Raw genomic sequence first — 19,550 nt, 5'->3', positions numbered from 1 at the left:
TGGCAAATTGTAGAAACTGGTTGGATTAAACCAGAGGCTACAACTGCCGAACTATCTGTTGCTTAAAATAGTGCATGACTTTCCAATGGTAAAACCCTCCATGCTCTATGTCAAGTGCTTTCCCTATCTAAATTCTCAAGAATTTCAAATTGTGAATCCGCTAAAGAAGCATGGCAAATCTCAGAAACAACATATGAGAGCACCAAACTTGTTAAATCTGTCAAGCTCCAGGTGTTGATTTCTAGATTTGAAGAAATTAAGATGTTAGAGAGTGAGACATTCAGTGAGTTTTACACCAGGATCAACGACTTGAGAAACTCGATGGTGAGTCTCGGGAAGAAGGTCTCTGATGCAAAACTCATCAAAAAGATTCTAAGGTCTTTGCCAGAGCGTTACAGGATTAAAGTGACTTCCATTGAAGAAAGCAAGGACTTAGACTCTATGAAGATTGAAGAGTTGGTGGGATCTCTTCAAACTTATGAGTATTCTCTACCCCCAGTCAAGAAAGCAAAGGGAATGGCCTTCAAGGCAACCAAAAGCAAAGTCTCATCAGATGAAGACTCAGACAATGAAGAAGAATTAGCCCTGATCGCCAACAGGATCAATAAATTGATGAAGACTAATAAATTCATTGAAGGACTGAGGGAAACTCCTAGTGAAGCCGAGCCAGAAGAAGATCCAAGAGGTCAGAGATGTTGTGAGTGCTCCGGCTTTGGGCACATGAGAACTGAATGTGCAAATCTTAAGCAGGCTAAGGGGAAGGCCTACATTGCAACTCTCAGCAATGAGTCTGAGAAAGAAGAAGAATCTCCTGAGAAGTGTCTAACACGTGTGACTCCACCTGAAAACTAGGACGATCTTTACTACTCTGAGCATGGTGACGAAGAACTAAAAGATGAATATTGTGTCATGTACATGGAACTTATAAAGCTGAGAGAGTCCAATTAGAAGAAGGTGATAAAGCTGAACACGATGAAGACAGAAAGAGATACATTACTTCAAAAGATCACAGACTTGGAAGATAAACTGATGGATGCACAGTTACAGTTGGAGAAGTTCTCAAACAACAAGATAGCTCAGTTGTTAACAGGTCAGAAGTGCTCATCTGACAAAATTGGTCTCGGGTATGTAGCTACTGATTCCTCCAACATTGCTTTTACTTCCAGAACTGTGTTTTTGAAGCCCTCAGGTTCAGAGCTTCAGAATGACAAAAGTAAGGCTATTGTGGTTTCTTGTGAGAATGATAATACTACTCCTGCGAAGTCTAAGCATTCTATAGAGAGAAGCCTACCTACATGTCATCATTGTGGGATAGTGGGACATATTAGACCAAATTGTGGTCAGTTAAAATTCCCAAGAACTTGGAATAAGAAGAATGCTCCTAAGAAGGAAAAAGATGTTGAAGAACATTCCAAAACAAAATATATTCCTCCACATAGGAGACAATTCATTCAGAAGTTTGTCCCTATTTGCCATCACTGTGGGTTGAGCGGTCACATTCGACCCAAGTGCCCCCACGTACTTGTTCAGAGGTCCAAAGTGAAGGAGTTGTCAAAGAAAGATTATGCTAGCACCAGACCTCTTAGGAAGCATCAGGCTCAAAGGAAACTATCAAGGTATGCTTCAGTGTACAAAACTCCCATATGTCACCAATGTGGAGTTTATAATCATGTCAGACCCAGGGATCCTCAGCCTCAGAAGGACCCACCTAGAAAGACTGGACCTCATACAAGATATCCTGCTCCAAGGCATCAGCGACAACAGTAGAGGTTTGCTTCTGTAAAACAGGCCTAGTTGCCAAAGAAATCTCAGCATCATGAAGAAAAGCCGCAGAAGCCTAAAAAGGATCCATCCTATGAAGAATTACCCATTGCTGGCAGCTTTATGAGGAGCTTGATCTGATATATGGAACTGCAGCCGAAGGATGGAGGACAGGATAGGCACACTCACTTCCTTAGGGGGAGCAGACCCACCTAGTAGGTGAGGTCACACATGTCTAGGATTTTGGTTCCTAAATCCTAGTGCATGTCAGGTACACTTGCATTGCATCTTTTATATTGTTATATCTTGTTCATGCTTTGCATATTTGTTATGGAACCATTTTTTCTATCCCTATAGTTTCTCTTGTTATCTTGAGAAATTTCTGCAGGTATTTCAAAGGATGACAGAGAAAGCACGTCGGGCGGCTGCTTTTCTGTCTTGGTATAGGTAAACCTCTCTCCTTGAGGTCAGGTTTGCCCTTACCTTACATGCTTGGACTAGATTTTTCTTTTCCTGTGTAGCATGTTTTTGTTGTTTTTCTACTTTTATTTTTAACAAAAAGGGGGGGGGGGGGGGGGGGGGGGGGGGGATTTGATACAAGGTTTCTTCTAAAAGTTTTCAGCTATCTCATATATATTTATCTGTTTTGACAATTCTCTGTGCCTTGATAGAATATACATTCATATGGTTAAGATTCTAAATCTGATATGTGCTGAGTTTTCCTGCTGCATCTTTACTAGATAGTTGCTTTTCTCATGAGATGAAAAATATGCACTATCCAAGGCTCCCCTAAGGTTCTTTTTTTTTTTCTTTTTTTTTTTTTTTCTCTCTCTGACTTTTAGCTACTGGAAATTCTAATGAGAGAGATTTTTTTTTTTGCTAAGATGGTCAAACTGACCAACTCGCTAGTTGAACCTAGAACCCATAAATTATGGCATTCTTTCTAGATTGCAGCACCAAGTGATAAAAAGCATTCAAATCTGAAAAAAAAAAAAGGATTAATAAAAAGATCCACTGCTTAAGCTATAAATCTGTTCTTGATCTTGTCCCTAAAGAAACAGTCAGTGACCACATCATTGCGGAAATAGACGGTCACTAAAAGGACAATGTAAAAGAAACTGTGCTGCAGCTTAGGGGGAGTGTATCAGATGAGGGTGGCTAGACCCTAGTAAAATAAGGTTTGACTTTTGATTGATCTAACATTGATTTTCTCTCTTGTTTAGAAAATCCGGGTGATTTAAGTCATATCAGTGAACTTCTTACCTTATTGAGAAATCCTTCACACACACACGCATTGCATGAGTTAAGTTTACTATTGAAAAAGTTATGTATGTAGGAAATTTATGCTCATTGATTACTTAACTCTTTTCTATATGCTTGCGTATTTTTGACCAACTATTTGACTGTTTTCACAAGTTTAGATACATGTGTGTGCTGATTTCTTGTTGAAAACCTAACCTTGTTCTTTTCTCTTATTTTTGATTTTTGTTATGGTTTTTCTTTATACTTTGTTTACCTTTTGTCCTTTTATGACAAAAAGGGGGAGTATTTTTTTATTGGACAGGGACTGTATTTCCAAACCGGTCAAGTGTTTTTTGTCCTAGAATGGCCAAATGAGAAGTTTGTTAGTATTTTATGTTGGCTACATTCTGGTTGACAAAAACACTTTATGTAATGGTTGCTTCTTAACAGGATGATCGGTTCATTTCAGAGTCTTCATGTTATATGGACAGTGTATATTTCAAGCCATGTGATTGATCTCATATTTCTAGAAGATGTCCATGAATATTCTGTGCAAATTCCAAGTAAAATCAACCGGTTTCTATGAAACCGTCCGGACGGGTCTTTGAAGACGTCCGGACGCCCCGCAGTGTCTAGAAGCTTCAGCGTTGAAGACGTCCGGACGTCAGAGCTACACAGTTCGGACGCTAGGTCAAGCTTCTCCAATTTCTACACGGAGTTGGATTTCATGTTAGAAACGGATCGGGAAAAGACAACCATCCGAACACAAGGGCAACATCGTCCGAACGCATTTCAGGCTTCTAGGAAGATTTTTGCGCATGTCTTAGTGTTTTTATCATAACTCTCTGCTTGAGTATCGGATTGAGATGAAATTGGTGTCGTTGGAAAGCTAAGAAAAAATCCTACAATTTGAATGTCCAGACGGAAAGAGAGTAGCGTCCAGACGGCCTCCAAAATTGTGCTGTTTCTGAAAGGTGGTCGCAGAAGACCGTCCGGACGAGGCTAACTCCCGTCCGGACGGTCCGCAGTCAGAGTCCGTTTTTGAGCAGATTTAGGGCGCTGTTTTTGAAGGATATTGCAGAAACCCGTCCGGACGTGGCTAACTTCCGTCCGGACGCTCACCAGCCAGAGTCCGAATCTCAGCAGTTTTTTAGGTCTCTTGAAGCCTATAAATAGGGGGGCTCTAGGCTAGTGTTTTGTACAGAATTTGATAATGAATTCCATAGTGCTTTGAGAGGGTGTTTAGAGAGAATCGAAGATCCACTAGCTCTCAAGCCATTGCCAGTGTGTGCTCAAGTGTTCGTGTGAAGTCTATCTTAGGGGTCGGCCCTAAAGTAAAGGAATCCATCAAAAACCCCTTCAGATGGAAGATCTAGTTGGGAAGCGTTCATGTTGGGTTATACGTCAGAGTTAGAGGTATGACTACTGCATAAGAGTATGTGAGTACGAGTGTCTTGTAACTAGCTTTGTTTTTTGATAGTGGATTTCCTGGGTTTGGCTGCTCCGGAGTGGTTTTTCTCTTCACTGAATTTCCACTTCGTAACAAATATCTTGTCTTATTTAAATTCCGCATTTAAGATATTTGTTTGCATACAAACACACACACACACTTGGTTTTAATTAGAAGTCAATAATTATTTTTAGGTTAGATCACTCAACCATATATAACTCGATAATTTCATGTCGAATTCATGGGTCGTATAAAAAAAAAATTCAATCCTAAATGTTGTATGTCGGATTCGGGCCGTGTCAAAATGTGGGTATAAATTATCGGGTTAAACACTTTTTTGGTCCCTGAGTTTTGACAACTTTATTTTTTAGTTCCTGAGTTTCAATTCGCATCACAGATGGTACCTCAATTTTAGAAAAATACCAAATGTACCTCAGTTAAGTTTTCTGTCCAAAAACTAACTGTCCGCTAGAGGTTGACATGTGACACTATATAAAAAATTAAAAATATTTAAAAATTAATTAAAAAAAAATTGAAAAAAAAGGGGTGACGAATTTTCGCCAAGGGGAGCCACCCCCTTGTTTTGTTTTGTTTTTTATTTTTTAATTAATTTTTAAATATTTTTTATTTTTTTTATATAGAGCCACATGTCAACCTCAGAGATTGACACAGGGCAGACTGTTAATTTTTGGATGGAAAACTTTTTTTTTTTTTAACAGATAACATGAGTTATCATATATTACTGAAGAATGCCCGAAGGCAATTACCGAGAATAGAGGTACAAGACCCCATACACCCTAAACCAGAAAAATTTGACTTAAAACAGCTATCTAAACAACACACAAATATTACATGAACAACGTTTGAGCCACTCTTTACGTTTAAACACAATCTAAACAAAGAAAAAGAGGAATAATCTAGCTACTATGCCAACAAATAGTCCAGTAACAATTGAGCATTACAAAGGCAGACTGTGAACAGAAAAACAAACAAAAAACCTAAACAGAAACCAAACGAAACCGATGTCAGGAAAAAGCTGTCCCCGGCACTAGCGCGTGTAAACACACGCCTTCACCGGGGACCTCCCTCTGCAACAGACGACCGCCAAAACCACCGATCTCCAACGATCTCCACCATAGAGAGGCGTGTGTCATGAAGGACCTAGTCGAAGAAAACAATAAAGACTAAAAAATAAAGTTGTCAAAATTTATGGACAAAATGTGTATTTAACCCTAAATTATAAGACTATATAGGTCAACCCTAACCCGACCCATTTAATTCAACGAGTCAGACAAATATTCAACCCTAACCAGCTAATTTTGTGTTGGGTTTGTATTGGATTCGTGGGTTATGTCAAAAAGTTTTCAATTCTAAATGTTGTATGTTAACTTCGGGTCATGTTGAGACGTGTATATAAGAGTATATAAGTTAACCATAACCCAACTTATTTAATTAAAATGGGTAAGACTCTTCAACTATAACCTACTAATTTTTGTTGGGTTCGTAAGTAGTGTAAAAAATTATTAATCCTACCAAATACATTGGACACCAAAGAGAAAATACTTATAAATAAATAAATAAAACATTGAGAGGTTGAGATAATATGGTTCTTTTCGACTACAGCCCAAATGAACAGCAGCGAAAATTAATTTCACCGGTAACAAGTTGGAATAATGTTATAGGATAAATTCGTTAAATGGAAGAAAAAAAGAACAAAAGTCCAAAATCGATAAAACTAGAAAAATAAAGACTATTATATAATGTGATCCATGCATAATGTAATTTGAACATAACGAATTTTAGTTTTTTTTTTTTTTTTTTTTTTTTTTTTTTTTTTTTTTTTTTTTTAACAAATAGCATGTGCTATTATAAAATCTGCAAAGTACATCATGAAAAAGAGGGACATGGACCCCCTAAACTCAAAACCAGAAGGATCTGACTTAAAACACAGCTGCCTGAGCAGAGACATCAAACTTTACTAAAATTATATTTGAACCTCTCTTACATTAACACCCACTCTCAAATAAAAGAGGGCCGATCTAGCATCAAGCCAACAAAAATTCCAATAAAATCATAGCAAAACACAGGCAGACTGTATAGGTGAAACAAGAGAATACACAATACAAACAAACAGAAAACCACAAAACCAAGCAGCCGGCAGAAGAGTCAGGAGCGGACTTCGCAGGAGACGGCGGCGCGTGGAGGGCACGCGCCGTCACCGATGCCACCCAGCCGTAGATCAGCCACCATAGCCCACAGCCCCACCGTGCATGGCCAGAAAAAAGGCGGAGCGTGGCCGTCACGAGCGCCAAAGAGCAAAGAGCTCTCTGGCGCGTGCAGATCACGCGCCAAACTCTAACGACTGGCGTGACCTGTGCTTCCGGAGGTAGGAGCGGACGACGATGGGGAACGCAGCTGAGGGGCGCGTCTTGAATAAAACAACTGGGTTGTGTAGATCTGGCTCCGAAAATTCGAAGAAAACGGATGAAGAAAAGACCAAAAACACTGTTGAAAGACACGAACGGCCGCCACTTCCCCAAGCTGGACACCTTGATTTTAGCTTTCCTGCCTGAGATGAGATGAAAAAAAAAAAAAAAAAAAAAAAAAAGCAAAACAAAACACACAAATACAAGCCACCATAGCCTCGAAAGGTTAGGGGAAAGACAACCACCACCGGATTAACTGGGGGGAACAAAAGCTCCACAGCTCAAATGGCTAAGAAAAATCTAGCCTCGACCGAAAAAACTCAGGGAGTAGAACAAAACACCTTAGTCCAAGAGGACTAAGGAACACATACGAGACGGGGGGAGGGAGGCGGAGGGAGCAACAACAGGTTCTTTTGGGAGGGGTTTAGTCGGTCGCTCTTCTCTCTCTTCTCAACAGCCTGGGTGATGAACATAACGAATTTTAGTTGTATTAACCAAATCTTGCAATCTTCGAATCTCCTTACGAACACTAATACAATTTTAAAAACCATACGTTTGACTAAACATTAATTGATGGAATAACTAAACTCTCATATGCTACGACAAGATACAAAGAAAACTTTGAAGAATCGCGCGCGGTAGCGGTATATATATATTGGAGCGTGGGCTAAAGTTGTCTCATTTTTCTGAACATTATCGTCTTATCTCTCGTGTGTTTGATTTCAAGAGATGGACTCATTTGGCATCCAATCTTGTCTCTGCTCCTATAGGTTTAGTTCCAACAATAGGAATCTTTTTTCGTCTTTTACAATTTATGTACAATTTTTATACAGCTTCCAAAAAAAAAAAAAAAAAGTAAAAAAAAAATATATATATATATATATATATAACTCTAGAAATAGTGATCTTATCCTTGCAGGCTTTTGGAATCTGGAATATCATTTCATTATAATTGAAAAAGAAAAAGTTACTTAACGTGATTGAAAGGCTAAAAATTTGTGTTATATAAAGTAAAGAACGTCTTTTCAACCTTATTATTAGTGGAACTTTAAAATTTTGACACAATGTAATATAAATAATGGACCCTTTTTCTTTTCTTTTTCTTTTTCTTCATTGTCTTTATATGGATGAAATATGGACCGGATCCCGTGCAATATTTTGGCCTTTGGGTACTGCACGGAACGCAATACATTTTAATTTGGATTTTTTTTTTTTTTTAAAAAAAAAAAAAAAAAAAAAAATTCTTCAAAAATCATCAAATTAGGGCCGGGTAACTCAAAATAAATACTAAGAATAAAAGTACGCGGATGCCTAGAACTCAAGGCACCAGTTAAGTTGGTTATAGGTGTACACATAATTCAGAGGACCCAAACACCGATTGTGTAACCATTACAAAGAACACAAAGAAGATACATACAGCAGATAGCTCATAAATACAAAAGTGGTAAAACAAACAACACAAACACAACACCAGTTGGTTCAAAGTCGTCGGCGCTGGCACGTGAAGACCACGCGCCAGAGTGGACGACCTCTCTCCTATCGAAGACGCCGCGAACTGCCACAATCTGCCAACAGTAGGGTGGTGGATGGAAAGGGAGAAGAATGTGGCCTCCACGCATTAGCAAGTGAGATTTACTTGTTGGCGTGTGTAATCAACACTCCGTAAAGGGGTGATTTGGAGGGAGTGCGGCTAGTGTTGACAGAGGTGGAAGACGGAGGGAGCACGATGGAGAGGCGCGTGTCGTGCTGAATCTAGCTGAAGAGTGTAGATCGAGCTTCGAAAAACTCAACCCAAGTTCTTATCCAAACTTGGCGGTGGACATGGTGGATGGAGGGGTTGGCCAGTGTGGATTGTGATGTTAGTAGAGAAAGTAAAGATAATACCTCCATGGAGACAAGTAGGGTTAGAGTACACTTTAACAAGATAGGGGCCTTAAAAGAGGCGAGAGCTGAAGGGGAAGATAAGAGTGAAAAAAGAGGAAGAATGGAAGCACAGAGCTTCCCTTCTCCCATGGTGTTTGGGCCGAAAGGCTGGTCAAAAGAGAGTTTGGGAGAGGCGAGCGTTTTCGCCCGCTTAAGCATGTGTACATTAGGCAATTGATTTAATTTGGATTATTCATTTTAAATGAATGACTCATAACCTGCCATGTTATCCAAAACTTTTGGATCTCATTTGCCTCACACCGCCACATCTCTCTCAACGCCACTACTTTCTCACCAACGTTGACCTCCTATCCCACTACCTCCCCTATCATTGTCCCATCACACAGGATGGCAAAATAACCCCCAGTGATCTGAGTGTAGTTCAGTCACCCTCAAAGGCTAATTGAAAGTAGCCAAACCACCCTTTTGCCAATTAGGGGTGGTTCAATCACCGTAACCACCGATTTTACCATTGGTGATGGTTTGACCATCCCCAAAGTTCAGTCAGAAGGGGTCAAACCACCCATTTTCACCAAAAAGGGCGGCTCAATCACCTTGAATTTTTTTAGTTTTTATGTTAGTTCCTAAAGAAAAAGGAAAAAGAAAGGCCTATCACATTAGGAAAGAGGGAGGTTTGAAGAACACCCAAGAAAAATAAAAATCAAAATCAAGATGATAACATATTCAACAAGGTGTATAGAAGGAATTTCACATACCATGACCGCGTGTCACCTACTAATAACATGAAAAAGTTGTAAGCTTCAGCCTTCAATCATGTAGTGACACTGCTAGATGCGAGCAAGAAACTGAACTCTTACTGATTGAGAATGAAAAATACTTCTTGTGGATATGGCCTATGCAGCCACAAACATACCATTAACTAAATTTGGGACAAAGTGGGGAGACGAATACAATAATAAGAAGATCAAACTTAAAATATGAGCCCCAGAAATCAAATGGGCATAAGATGCATTGGAGACATACTTACGAATCAACAAAATATGAAATATATACAAGGAACAAGTATCTGATGAGTACCCCCTTCCCTTAATCTGAAGGGATCTGATACTATAACCAGCTAAAAGCAGTACCAAGATCCCCAACCAGGAAAGGGATTGGCAAAGACTGGGAGCTGAAGTTAAAGGCACCCAAAATGTTTCCTGAACAGACACCAGTTAGTACAGCTTTATTCTGGTCTGAATGATGCTCCGGCAAATGGGGCATAACTCGAGATCTTCTCCGCAGTCGCAACATGTCTGCAACTCAATAGAATCTGGGTCACATATACATTCTTTCATCTAAAGCTCCAAGAAGGATTTGAGAAAAATACCCAACTACATTACCTGATGCCCACAACCAAACGCCATGTCCTTTGGATTGGTAAGGCAAATGGGACAAACCTGTGGGGATCACAAAAAAGAAAGGTTCAAAAACTCCTCACATTGACTTTAGATCATGGATTTAGAAAACTCTAATCTTAGTCACATTGCGATCATTATTTTAAGACAGCAATTATGGAGGCTAAGCGTCACAGAGCCGGATAGTCAATTCCAGAAGTAGGAAGTGTGCATTACATGATTATCAGAAGCATGACTTGAAGGAGCCGCTGAGCCACCAACTGTATGATGTCCACCAGAAGTGGGTGCACTCGGACGAAAACTGCTTGAATGTGAAGGTTTTTTGGTGTTGAAAGAAGCAGCACCATACATTGGTGGGGGAAGAGAAACCCTGTCTATAGCATTCCCCCTACTAACACTACATAAATAAAATGCAAATGAATTTTGTTACTGGCAGCAATAGCAGAACCATCAAGACCTTATAATAGAGAATCATGTATTGTTACCCCAATAAATTAAGCTCTAATGTTGCTCTATACTGTGATGGTATTTCCATCAAGGCTGCAAGAGAAAATTCTGCTTCTTTTCTAGATCGGTCCATGTTCTTTGACATTATTTCTGTAAAATTCACAAACTGCAAAAGCCAAAAGAACGCACTTTTTCTCAATTAATCATTGACCAAGAATAAGTCCAAGTGATGCAAGCTCTAAAATAGACCAAAATGATATCCAAATACCTAGGAATACTTACCTGGAAATTATCAAAGGCACGAGCAGGGATGTTGTCATCAAATTCTCTCATCATCTCCCATGGCCCATCTCCAACCCCAACTAATACAATTGACAAAGGGTACTCACTGCAAATTAAAAAGCATATTAAAAAGTGTTTTTTATGCAGAGTATATGACCACAAACAAACTACTATGCAATACCTCGCTTTCACAATTGCATCAACAGTTTTCCTTTCCTGTGGGCTTAGCTGACCATGCTCAGTATCGACACTTCTTGTCACCTGTCCCATGGTTTCAAGGAATATAAAATAAACCAAGTAACAAACATTGGCCACAGACAAGCTGGCTGGTGTAGTATGTCTAAGTGAAACTAAACTTTCCATTGCAAAACATAGGCATTTTTATGTTTTTTTACTGGTAAGTTATGCACCCAGTAGGACATGAACCCACGACCTCACCCTCCACCTTGCTACAATGGGAGGAAGTACCATTTGAGTTAAAGCTCATTGGCATTGCAAACCATAGGATTTTCGAGCTGTAAGTAATACTGCACTAATATATATAGACCTTTTGGGTTAAACTGGAACATGGACATAATATTTTGTTAATATTTGTTAGCTCTAGCTTCCTCTAGGACAAAGTTACAAATCCAATGAGATGTTACTTCACTCTAAGATTCTGCTTTAATTGCTAATACTTTCATCAATGAGGAAATCCGATAAGCTACTAGAACCATTGGGTATTTGATTTTTAGCCCCTGACGAAAATATCTGTGGCCAGAACCATTAATAAGATACTAGAACCACTCATAAGCTACTAGCATATATGAATGGCTGGAAAATCTATTTGATTAGCTCTTGACACAAATATCTCCAAACTCTTGGCGCCCGAGGAACTCTGCCTCTATCTCTTCACCATGCTTTCTCTCAATTTAATATGATAATAGTCATTAATTTAACATGCTCTTGTTATTAACAATGCCATAGAACTATGACGATCTCCTTACGTATAATTCTTATATTTCATGTTTGCTTGGCAAGCAGGTCAAGAGGTATACAGAGTTATGCAAATTTTATTCATGGCTACACTCAACCTGCCAAATCCCAGACTTATAATTCTGGAATTCTTTGGGCAAGAGCTAGATAAGTTTCAAACAGATTGGAATCAAAAGATAAATTTTGACAATTTCTCAAATCTAGCACTTTAATTACTTTAATTACTCAACATTAAAACCTTTCTTTTGCATCTGATAAGTGGTACTAGAAATTACAGAATCATATTAGTACAGCTAGATCAGGAGTACAGCTAGTTTGTAAAGTGTGCAGCTAGATCAAGAGTCTAGTAAATAGCTACAAAGTGCAGACCAGAGTCAAAGTACCTGCCCATCAGCTATTATCAGTAACACATGATACTGGCCACCACTTTGCTCAACAATAGTGATGGCCCTTTCAACAATAGGGGCAAATGATGTTGGCCCTGTCACAGTAAAGGGAACAAAAGAACAATAAGCAAAGACCAATTCAAAACAGAAGATGATAAGAATAAGTCAGATTCAAACCTGCAAGTCGTAGATGAGGGACCAATTCTCTATATCGTCTCAATACTTCTTCAAATCCATTACAAAATCTCTCATCTGAATAGAAACTGAAAACCTCTTGATCATGCGTTGATGCTGTCCATGTGTAGAATTAAATACAATTTTAGATACCTAGAGGACAAATTTAAAAACAAAAAGAGAAAGTACCAATGTAAGACCTCTATAGAAGAAATACCATCTCCAAATCCAAAACAGGGAATCATGTTATCCTCATCAAACGAGGACAATGTCTTTCCAATAATAGATATTGCCTGCTCGTAGGGATTTTGTTCGTTTCCAATGTGATGCAAACTTTTCCGGTGGAAGGACCTTGCGCCTAAATGCAAAAGCAAGTTAAGCATGTTTTACTAAAGCTTGAAAGAAGGGCTTATATGCACCAATAGGAGGTCAAACCTGTCCACTCATTGCTCTTTGTGAAGTCAATACCAACAATAAGATTGGAAGACTCCAGGCCAGCGCGTGCCAATGCTTCAGTAACCTGAGGCAAGTAGAGTATTTCACAACATCATAATACTAGTGATTAGCTAAACTACCAATACAGATCTGCCCATCAGTAAGCACAACTATCTAAAACTCATATTTTGTTCAAAAATTAATTTATGTTTTCTTCAAAGATATCAAGATAACACCCAGACACAGACATGAGTAAAAACAATTACAATAATAGTTCATATTCTGTTCAAAAACAGTAGATATCAACATACAGCTAGACATAGACAAATGCAACCGAACAGTTACATTTTCAACTACAGCAAACACCAGTAGGTGAAAACAAGTTGAGACGCATGAAGAACAAAGCAATCTTCTACATCTTCTCCCTCTCAGTGAACTGGAGTGCCAAGTAAGGCTTCAATACATCCACATACATGGATCTGTGTGTGTACAATTTATGAAATGGGAATAAGTAAATATCTATTAACACATTATCCCATGTTCCTGCCACATGGTTGACCACATCAAGGACATGTCCAATATCAGCACAGCTTGTAAAGAGGATCACTCATAGCAAGAAGCAAATTGTTACAATTCATATAACTAACTACACATGCAGAGTCAAATGCCTCACCAAGGCACCATACAATGTTTTGCATCGACAAGGAGACAGAAACTAACCACTTAGCACTAACAATATCAGGTACATTTAGGTGTAAATCATGATCATTTCATCAAGTGTTAGAAAATAATATCATTTAAGAAAGAATAACCATTTCACACTCAACGCACTGCCAAATCATTAATGTATGCCATAAAAGTGAAACTCCCACTTTTAAGTATCTAAAGTATTATTACAGCAATGATAATATAAAACATCTTCTACTTAATAAAAGAAAAAAATGTGAATGTGGTTTAAAGTCGCAACAAATTCAAAGAGTAAAACACCAGTGCTTTCGGAGTATGGAAACCGTTAAATACAGTCCCAGTGAAAGTAAGATATGACTTTGAAAGAGACTTGCTACTCTAGTCATCCGCAATTACACGAGTTCATTCACTTAGAAACAGAAAGTATTATATTACCTGCTCCAGGCTATTATAATTATCATCTATCTTTGAAAACTTCCTCTCTAACCTCCTTCTTGACTCGGGGGCCTGACCACCACCATAGGTTTGAGGTGGAGGTGCAAAATGCTGATGTGGCCTGTAGTCCTGACTTGGTTGTGGATACGGTGACTGTGGATAACTGGGATGATTCCATGAGTACGAATCAGATTCTCTAGATGACGCCTGTCTAGGACTTTCCCGCTTTGAAATAATCCCACCCATCAACTCGATCTATATCCTACAGAAATTCTGCAACATCCAACAAATGAGAACAAAACTTACCAAATGACATACGAGCATTTGAAGCAAATTCAAAACCCTTTTTGAGCAAACTCAACACCCTGAAACCCTAATTGACCAAAAAAATGAAGCATTCCAGAGATTCAGAATTTGGATACCTCTTCTTTTGTTCCTGTGACTGTTAATACACCAAAAAAATTGCTAGAGGTTTAGAAATGATTGAGCTTTAATGCAATTCCAAGATTTGGATTTATATTGACAACTGACAAATAAATAACTTTGGAAGTGGTAGAGAAAATCAATGTAGGTTTTACTCATTTGATGAACAAACCTCAAATGAAAAATATTCCTAGTCTTAAACGAACTATATCAGAATGGGCCATTTCACGACCTCAAAAAGGAAATCTTCATAAAGTACTTTTCTTACTCCGAGAACAGAAAATTAAGGCAATTTTTGGCTCCCATGAAGCAAAAAGACGTATTCCTAAGATGCTGACGCCAACAACAAAGACATGTCTTCTTACTTTCTAGTCCTTAGTTGCCAACCCATAATTTACAATCCAAAAATAGATAAAATTCCTGAAGCTGAATCACAAATTCATAGCTCCATAACCCTTTATAGCTAAAGACGTAACAACAAAACCCCAGTTGTCCAAATCAAACACCATCCCATCAAAACTACCCAAATTACAAAACTAAACAAGAACAAGCACATCAAATTCTTATCAGATTTATGAAAACATCAAAGGCTGTTTTACCTTGCTGGGAGCCAGTCAACGACGGCCAAAAAACATTCTTTTTCTGGGGTAATGTGATAGACGTGGGTGAAGGTAGTCTCAGTGGGCGGAGAAGTCCATGGGCGTAAAGCAGTACAGGATCCGAAGTTACTGGTCACCACTGGTTCCAGGAAGTTTCCTTTGCAGAAAAGCCTTCATTTTAAGGGTCGCATTTGTTTTTTCCCGAAAGCGAGTTAAGGGACAACGACAGCCAACGTCCACAACTCACAGCAAAATCCCATCAATATTTGTAACTTCATTTTTAAGAAGTTACATTTATAAAAAAAAGCTTTTTGACATTAATTGAGCGGTAGGTACTGGGAATGAAGCTTATCCAATGCATAAAAAAAGAAATCAAAGTTAACTCATGATTGTCCACAACTCACAGCAAAATCCCATCAATATTTGTCGTATTATGTAGGATTCATCCAACGAGTCTGTCGAGTCATGGGATTCATTGTTCCCAATCATATATAATATAACGACTGAAATTGAAAATTACATTTTTATTTCACTGTTGCTTTATTATGCAGTCGTAGTAATGCTAATTAATTTTTTAATTTATTTATTTTTCATAAGAATTTATTCAAAAAATTAATTGACACTGTCGCATTATTAAAATAAGATCGCAGTGAAATGCAAATGTAATTTTTAACGTTACACATGATGTACCAATTTCCTAAACATGTGAATCAGAAGCTATGTTTATACGCATTTTCATATAATTATGCAAGTATATATTTATATGTATTAATATATTAATTAAATGATTAAATTTATAATCTTTTATTACTTTCATTTTAAAAAATAATCAATGATTTAATAATACTTACAAGAAGAAAGAAAAAAAAACTGATCGTAGATCTCTTTGGTAAAGTATTTAACAGTACTTAATTGGGTAGTTAAGCATTTTACCAGGGGTACTTTCAGAAGGAAAAAAAAAAAATGTTATTTATTATTCTCACATCCTTCTCTTATCGTGTTTTTTTTATTTATTTATTTTTTTTTTTTTATTTTTTTCTTCTTCTTCTTGAAAATCAATAATTAGATATGTAAGATCTATAAAAATAAAGATGTGAGTTCTACAGATTTAACGATTGATACTTTTTTTTAAAAAAAAGTATAAGAGAAAGATGATTTATAAATAGAAAGTCCAATTAGAAAAGGCTTACCAAATAGAAAAATGATTTATTTCTTTACTTAATTTTTCTCTCATCTTTTTACTTTTCAAAATTATTATTAGACTGTGAGATTCACGCGGAAACCAATAACGTCTTTTTCTAAAACATTATTGGTCAAACTTTTTAATGATGATAGCATACAGAATATTAAATGATCATGTCATTTTTCATTGCCTTTCAACGTACATCATATTCATTCATTGGTTCTACTACGATTAAAATTGTATATCACCATCACTCAAACTTGACCTTTTACACAATCTTGAGGGACAAAAAAAAAAAAAAAAATGCCTACCTAACTACACATGCCTGTTTTAAATTTACTTTCTCCTCTTCTTTTTTCATTTTCACTTCTTTCAAAAATTATTAACTTTAAAATATTTTTAACTTTTTTTAACTTTTTATATTGCATTAAAACTTTTTTATTACTTCTTAAATAAAAAAATTCACTACAATACAAATTTTTTTTTTTTATTTTTTTTTTTTTATTTTTTCACTTTTTCATATAAATTATTTCAACCTTATATCGTATCAATCCTATTTTTCAATCATTCAAAAAAATTTCCTAAGGAGAAGGAAGGGGTGAGGGATCTTCAATACCAACCCTTGCTCGACCTTATCCCTTAATGAGACTTGATACACTTTTATATATATTTTTGTATATTTGTTGTCCATCTTTTTGATAAATTAATTATTAAATTTTGCAAAAAAAAAAAAAAATTATACAAAGATTTACACCAAATAAAAAAAAAAAAAAAAAAAAAAAAAAACTATTTCCTAATAATTGGTCAAAGGCACCAAATAAACATTTGGGCACAAGACAACCCAAGCTGACCATATGTTGGAAAAAATTATTACTCTCGAAAGCCCAAGCAAGCCCATAATTGAATTTGTGGGCCCAATTAATTCAACAGGCCCAAAGCAAGGCCTATGAAGACCCAGTTGGTCGTCACAGTCTCGAAACATTATTGCCCCAGTAACACAAGACAGAACATACAGGATGTCTATATCCACTAATCCCGGAAATGAATTTTTCGGGACTACCACAAGGCAATATGGATAAAACAGGCTGATATGTTTATCTTAATATTACGGGCAGTATTTATGGGATATGACTCAGCTGAATACTAGTCGTACCCGAATTGAACTCTTTAGAAGATAAGTCTAATCTCACACAATTTGGGGATAAGACTTTTAATTGAATTATATTAGAGCACCTATTATATCAGAACTATGTACATGCTTATAAATATGCCACTACCTCATATATTAAATCTCTCTAATCTTTTTGATATTCACGTACTATAAATACTTCTTGAAATTGTTTATTAGAATCTGACTTAGGAATCGTACAGAAAACCAAGTTCGGAGGCAAAACCACTCGGTTGGACTTGGATTAGCAGTCCCATAGGGTCCAAACGACGTATGTCAATGAAGTGAACCAAATTCACTCAGTCAGAGTGACGTTCGGAGGACGTCCGAACAAGTAGTTGATGTCTAGATCTTATCGGTTGGTGTGGCAGCAGGCACACAACGTCTGAACGAGATGCTTCAATAAATAAATTTAAGGATTCCAAACTTGCCAGTCGTCGAAACGGTTTCTCGTCTGAACGGCTAAGGATATAAGAAACAATTGAGCCTAGCAGAACACCACGGTCGAACCCAAGATCGATTGTCATTCAAACGGAAGGAGGATCGCATATAATTGGTACAAGCGCTCAGTTGGAACAGCGGTTGGACAGCGTTCGAAAGCTACCAACATAAGTCAATCTCCCGTTTGAGTGCCACCCTTAAAAAATTGTCTTTTTGAGAAATCAATTAACTTGCAGTAAAACATTGTGTTTTCTCAAGGTATATATATATATATAAATCTCGGAGTGTACAATTTTTTTAAGACCTCGAGGACGATATTTATCATGTTAAGAGACTTTTTGCATCCATATGTTTTCACTTTTATACCTCTTTTAGACTTTGTTTATACCGCACAAATTCATAAAAACCTTCAACCACTAGATCGAGTTTCAAGTTGCAAGAAGAGACTCCGTAGAAGAATTGGTCAGAGTTCTTGAACTACTGCAGTAGAGACAAATGGATCGTTCGTTGGCCGGGGATACATATTAGGTTTAATGACAAAGGTTTTATAAGTATAAACTGTGTAATTTGATTATTCTATAGTAGATGACGAGTTTCTTAGGTTTTGCTACCCCATTGTAATTTTATTTTTAAAGAATTTTTCAAAAGATTTTCACTTAATTTGTCAACAAAATATGTGTGTTTGATTTGTTTTATACTTTTGTTGATGTTGGTGATATTATGTGTGATTATTAATTTTAATTTGCTAATAATTGTTGTAATTGGATTGAAAACGTACATCTATATATTCACTCTAGGTGTAATTGGGGACTGGGGTCATTGAGCGTAATTTCATCTTTGCTAGCTCATAGGTATCAATTTCGAATACTTGACACTATTTTGCAGTGAACTGAGACAAATTAATTTCTACTAATTGTGCATGAAATTTTTTGCACAATGTGGATATTTAATGCATGTCTTCGAGTAAATATCTCAATTACTTAAAAATGTCATAATTTAGTTAAGAAAAAAATATTAGTCACATATGTGCTATTATAAAATAAATAAATAAATGATAGCTAGCTAGAGAAGGTGAGAACAATAAAATGACCTATTTATAGTTGGCTGAGGCCAGAAAATAATTAGAAATACAATAATTACAAACGGACAAAATTTTCCTATAAATTGGTTTGTAGCAAATTTTATACAACCCACCTATAAAATTGACATGTGTCATTTAGCATGTGAGAAGTATCATATGCATATATGCTTTTTCAAAAGCATTAATAAAAAAACATACGCTTCTCATATGTTTAAAGGATACATGTCATTCTTATACGTGGATTGTATGAAATTTCCTATAAATCGGTTTATAGGAAATTTGTGTCTATTCCAAAATCACAAATTATTCCTAGCATATTTACAATAGTGATCAAATACGGTAGCAAATATTACCGTACTATGTAGAGAATATTTCCATAATATAATGAGAACATTATAGAAATATTCTCACATAAATAACAATACCGTAATGAACAATAATACTAAAATATGAGGAGATCGAATATATCCTTAATATCCTGAGAATGTTATGGAAATATTCTAATAGAGTTCAACCAAGATGAAGCTATTGAAAACCATCCTTAATTGCTGTCTTCTAATTTGTGTCTATCATTCTTCCTTAAAGAAAAACTAGAAACAACTATATATGGGGTGGCATCAGGGGCGGAGGGAGGGGGGGTCGAGAGGGGTCAAATGCCCCCCCTCACCTCCCAA

The 19,550-nt window shown here is 36.9% G+C and overlaps 1 protein-coding gene across 1 annotated transcript; it reads right to left on the bottom strand.

Annotated features, from left to right (window-relative positions):
* Positions 1–9,716: 9,716 nt before the first annotated feature.
* Positions 9,717–15,255, bottom strand: LOC133875239 (E3 ubiquitin-protein ligase RGLG2-like). Its single transcript, XM_062313288.1, has 12 exons — positions 15,004–15,255; positions 13,982–14,254; positions 12,860–12,944; positions 12,642–12,782; positions 12,428–12,541; positions 12,248–12,345; positions 11,071–11,150; positions 10,890–10,995; positions 10,646–10,773; positions 10,377–10,557; positions 10,146–10,202; positions 9,717–10,058 (listed from the first exon to the last, which is right to left on the bottom strand). Exons 2-12 carry the CDS (start codon positions 14,225–14,227, stop codon positions 9,978–9,980), a joined length of 1,317 nt encoding a protein of 438 aa, XP_062169272.1. The 5' UTR covers positions 14,228–14,254; positions 15,004–15,255; the 3' UTR covers positions 9,717–9,977.
* Positions 15,256–19,550: the final 4,295 nt, after the last annotated feature.

Source organism: Alnus glutinosa, chromosome 8 (assembly GCF_958979055.1).
Source record: "Alnus glutinosa chromosome 8, dhAlnGlut1.1, whole genome shotgun sequence".
Lineage (NCBI taxonomy): Eukaryota > Viridiplantae > Streptophyta > Magnoliopsida > Fagales > Betulaceae > Alnus > Alnus glutinosa.
Note: the sequence above shows the minus strand (reverse complement) of the source record. Positions and strands in the feature narration are given on the sequence as shown.

Coding starts and splice junctions, on each gene's coding strand:
- LOC133875239 (XM_062313288.1), bottom strand. CDS start 14,227: ATGGGTGGGATTATTTCAAAGCGGGAAAGTCCTAGACAGGCGTCATCT. Junction 12,346..12,427: donor CCCTCATCTACGACTTGCAG/GTTTGAATCTGA, acceptor TTACTGTGACAG/GGCCAACATCATTTGCCCCT. Junction 10,774..10,889: donor GTGCCTTTGATAATTTCCAG/GTAAGTATTCCT, acceptor TGGCTTTTGCAG/TTTGTGAATTTTACAGAAAT.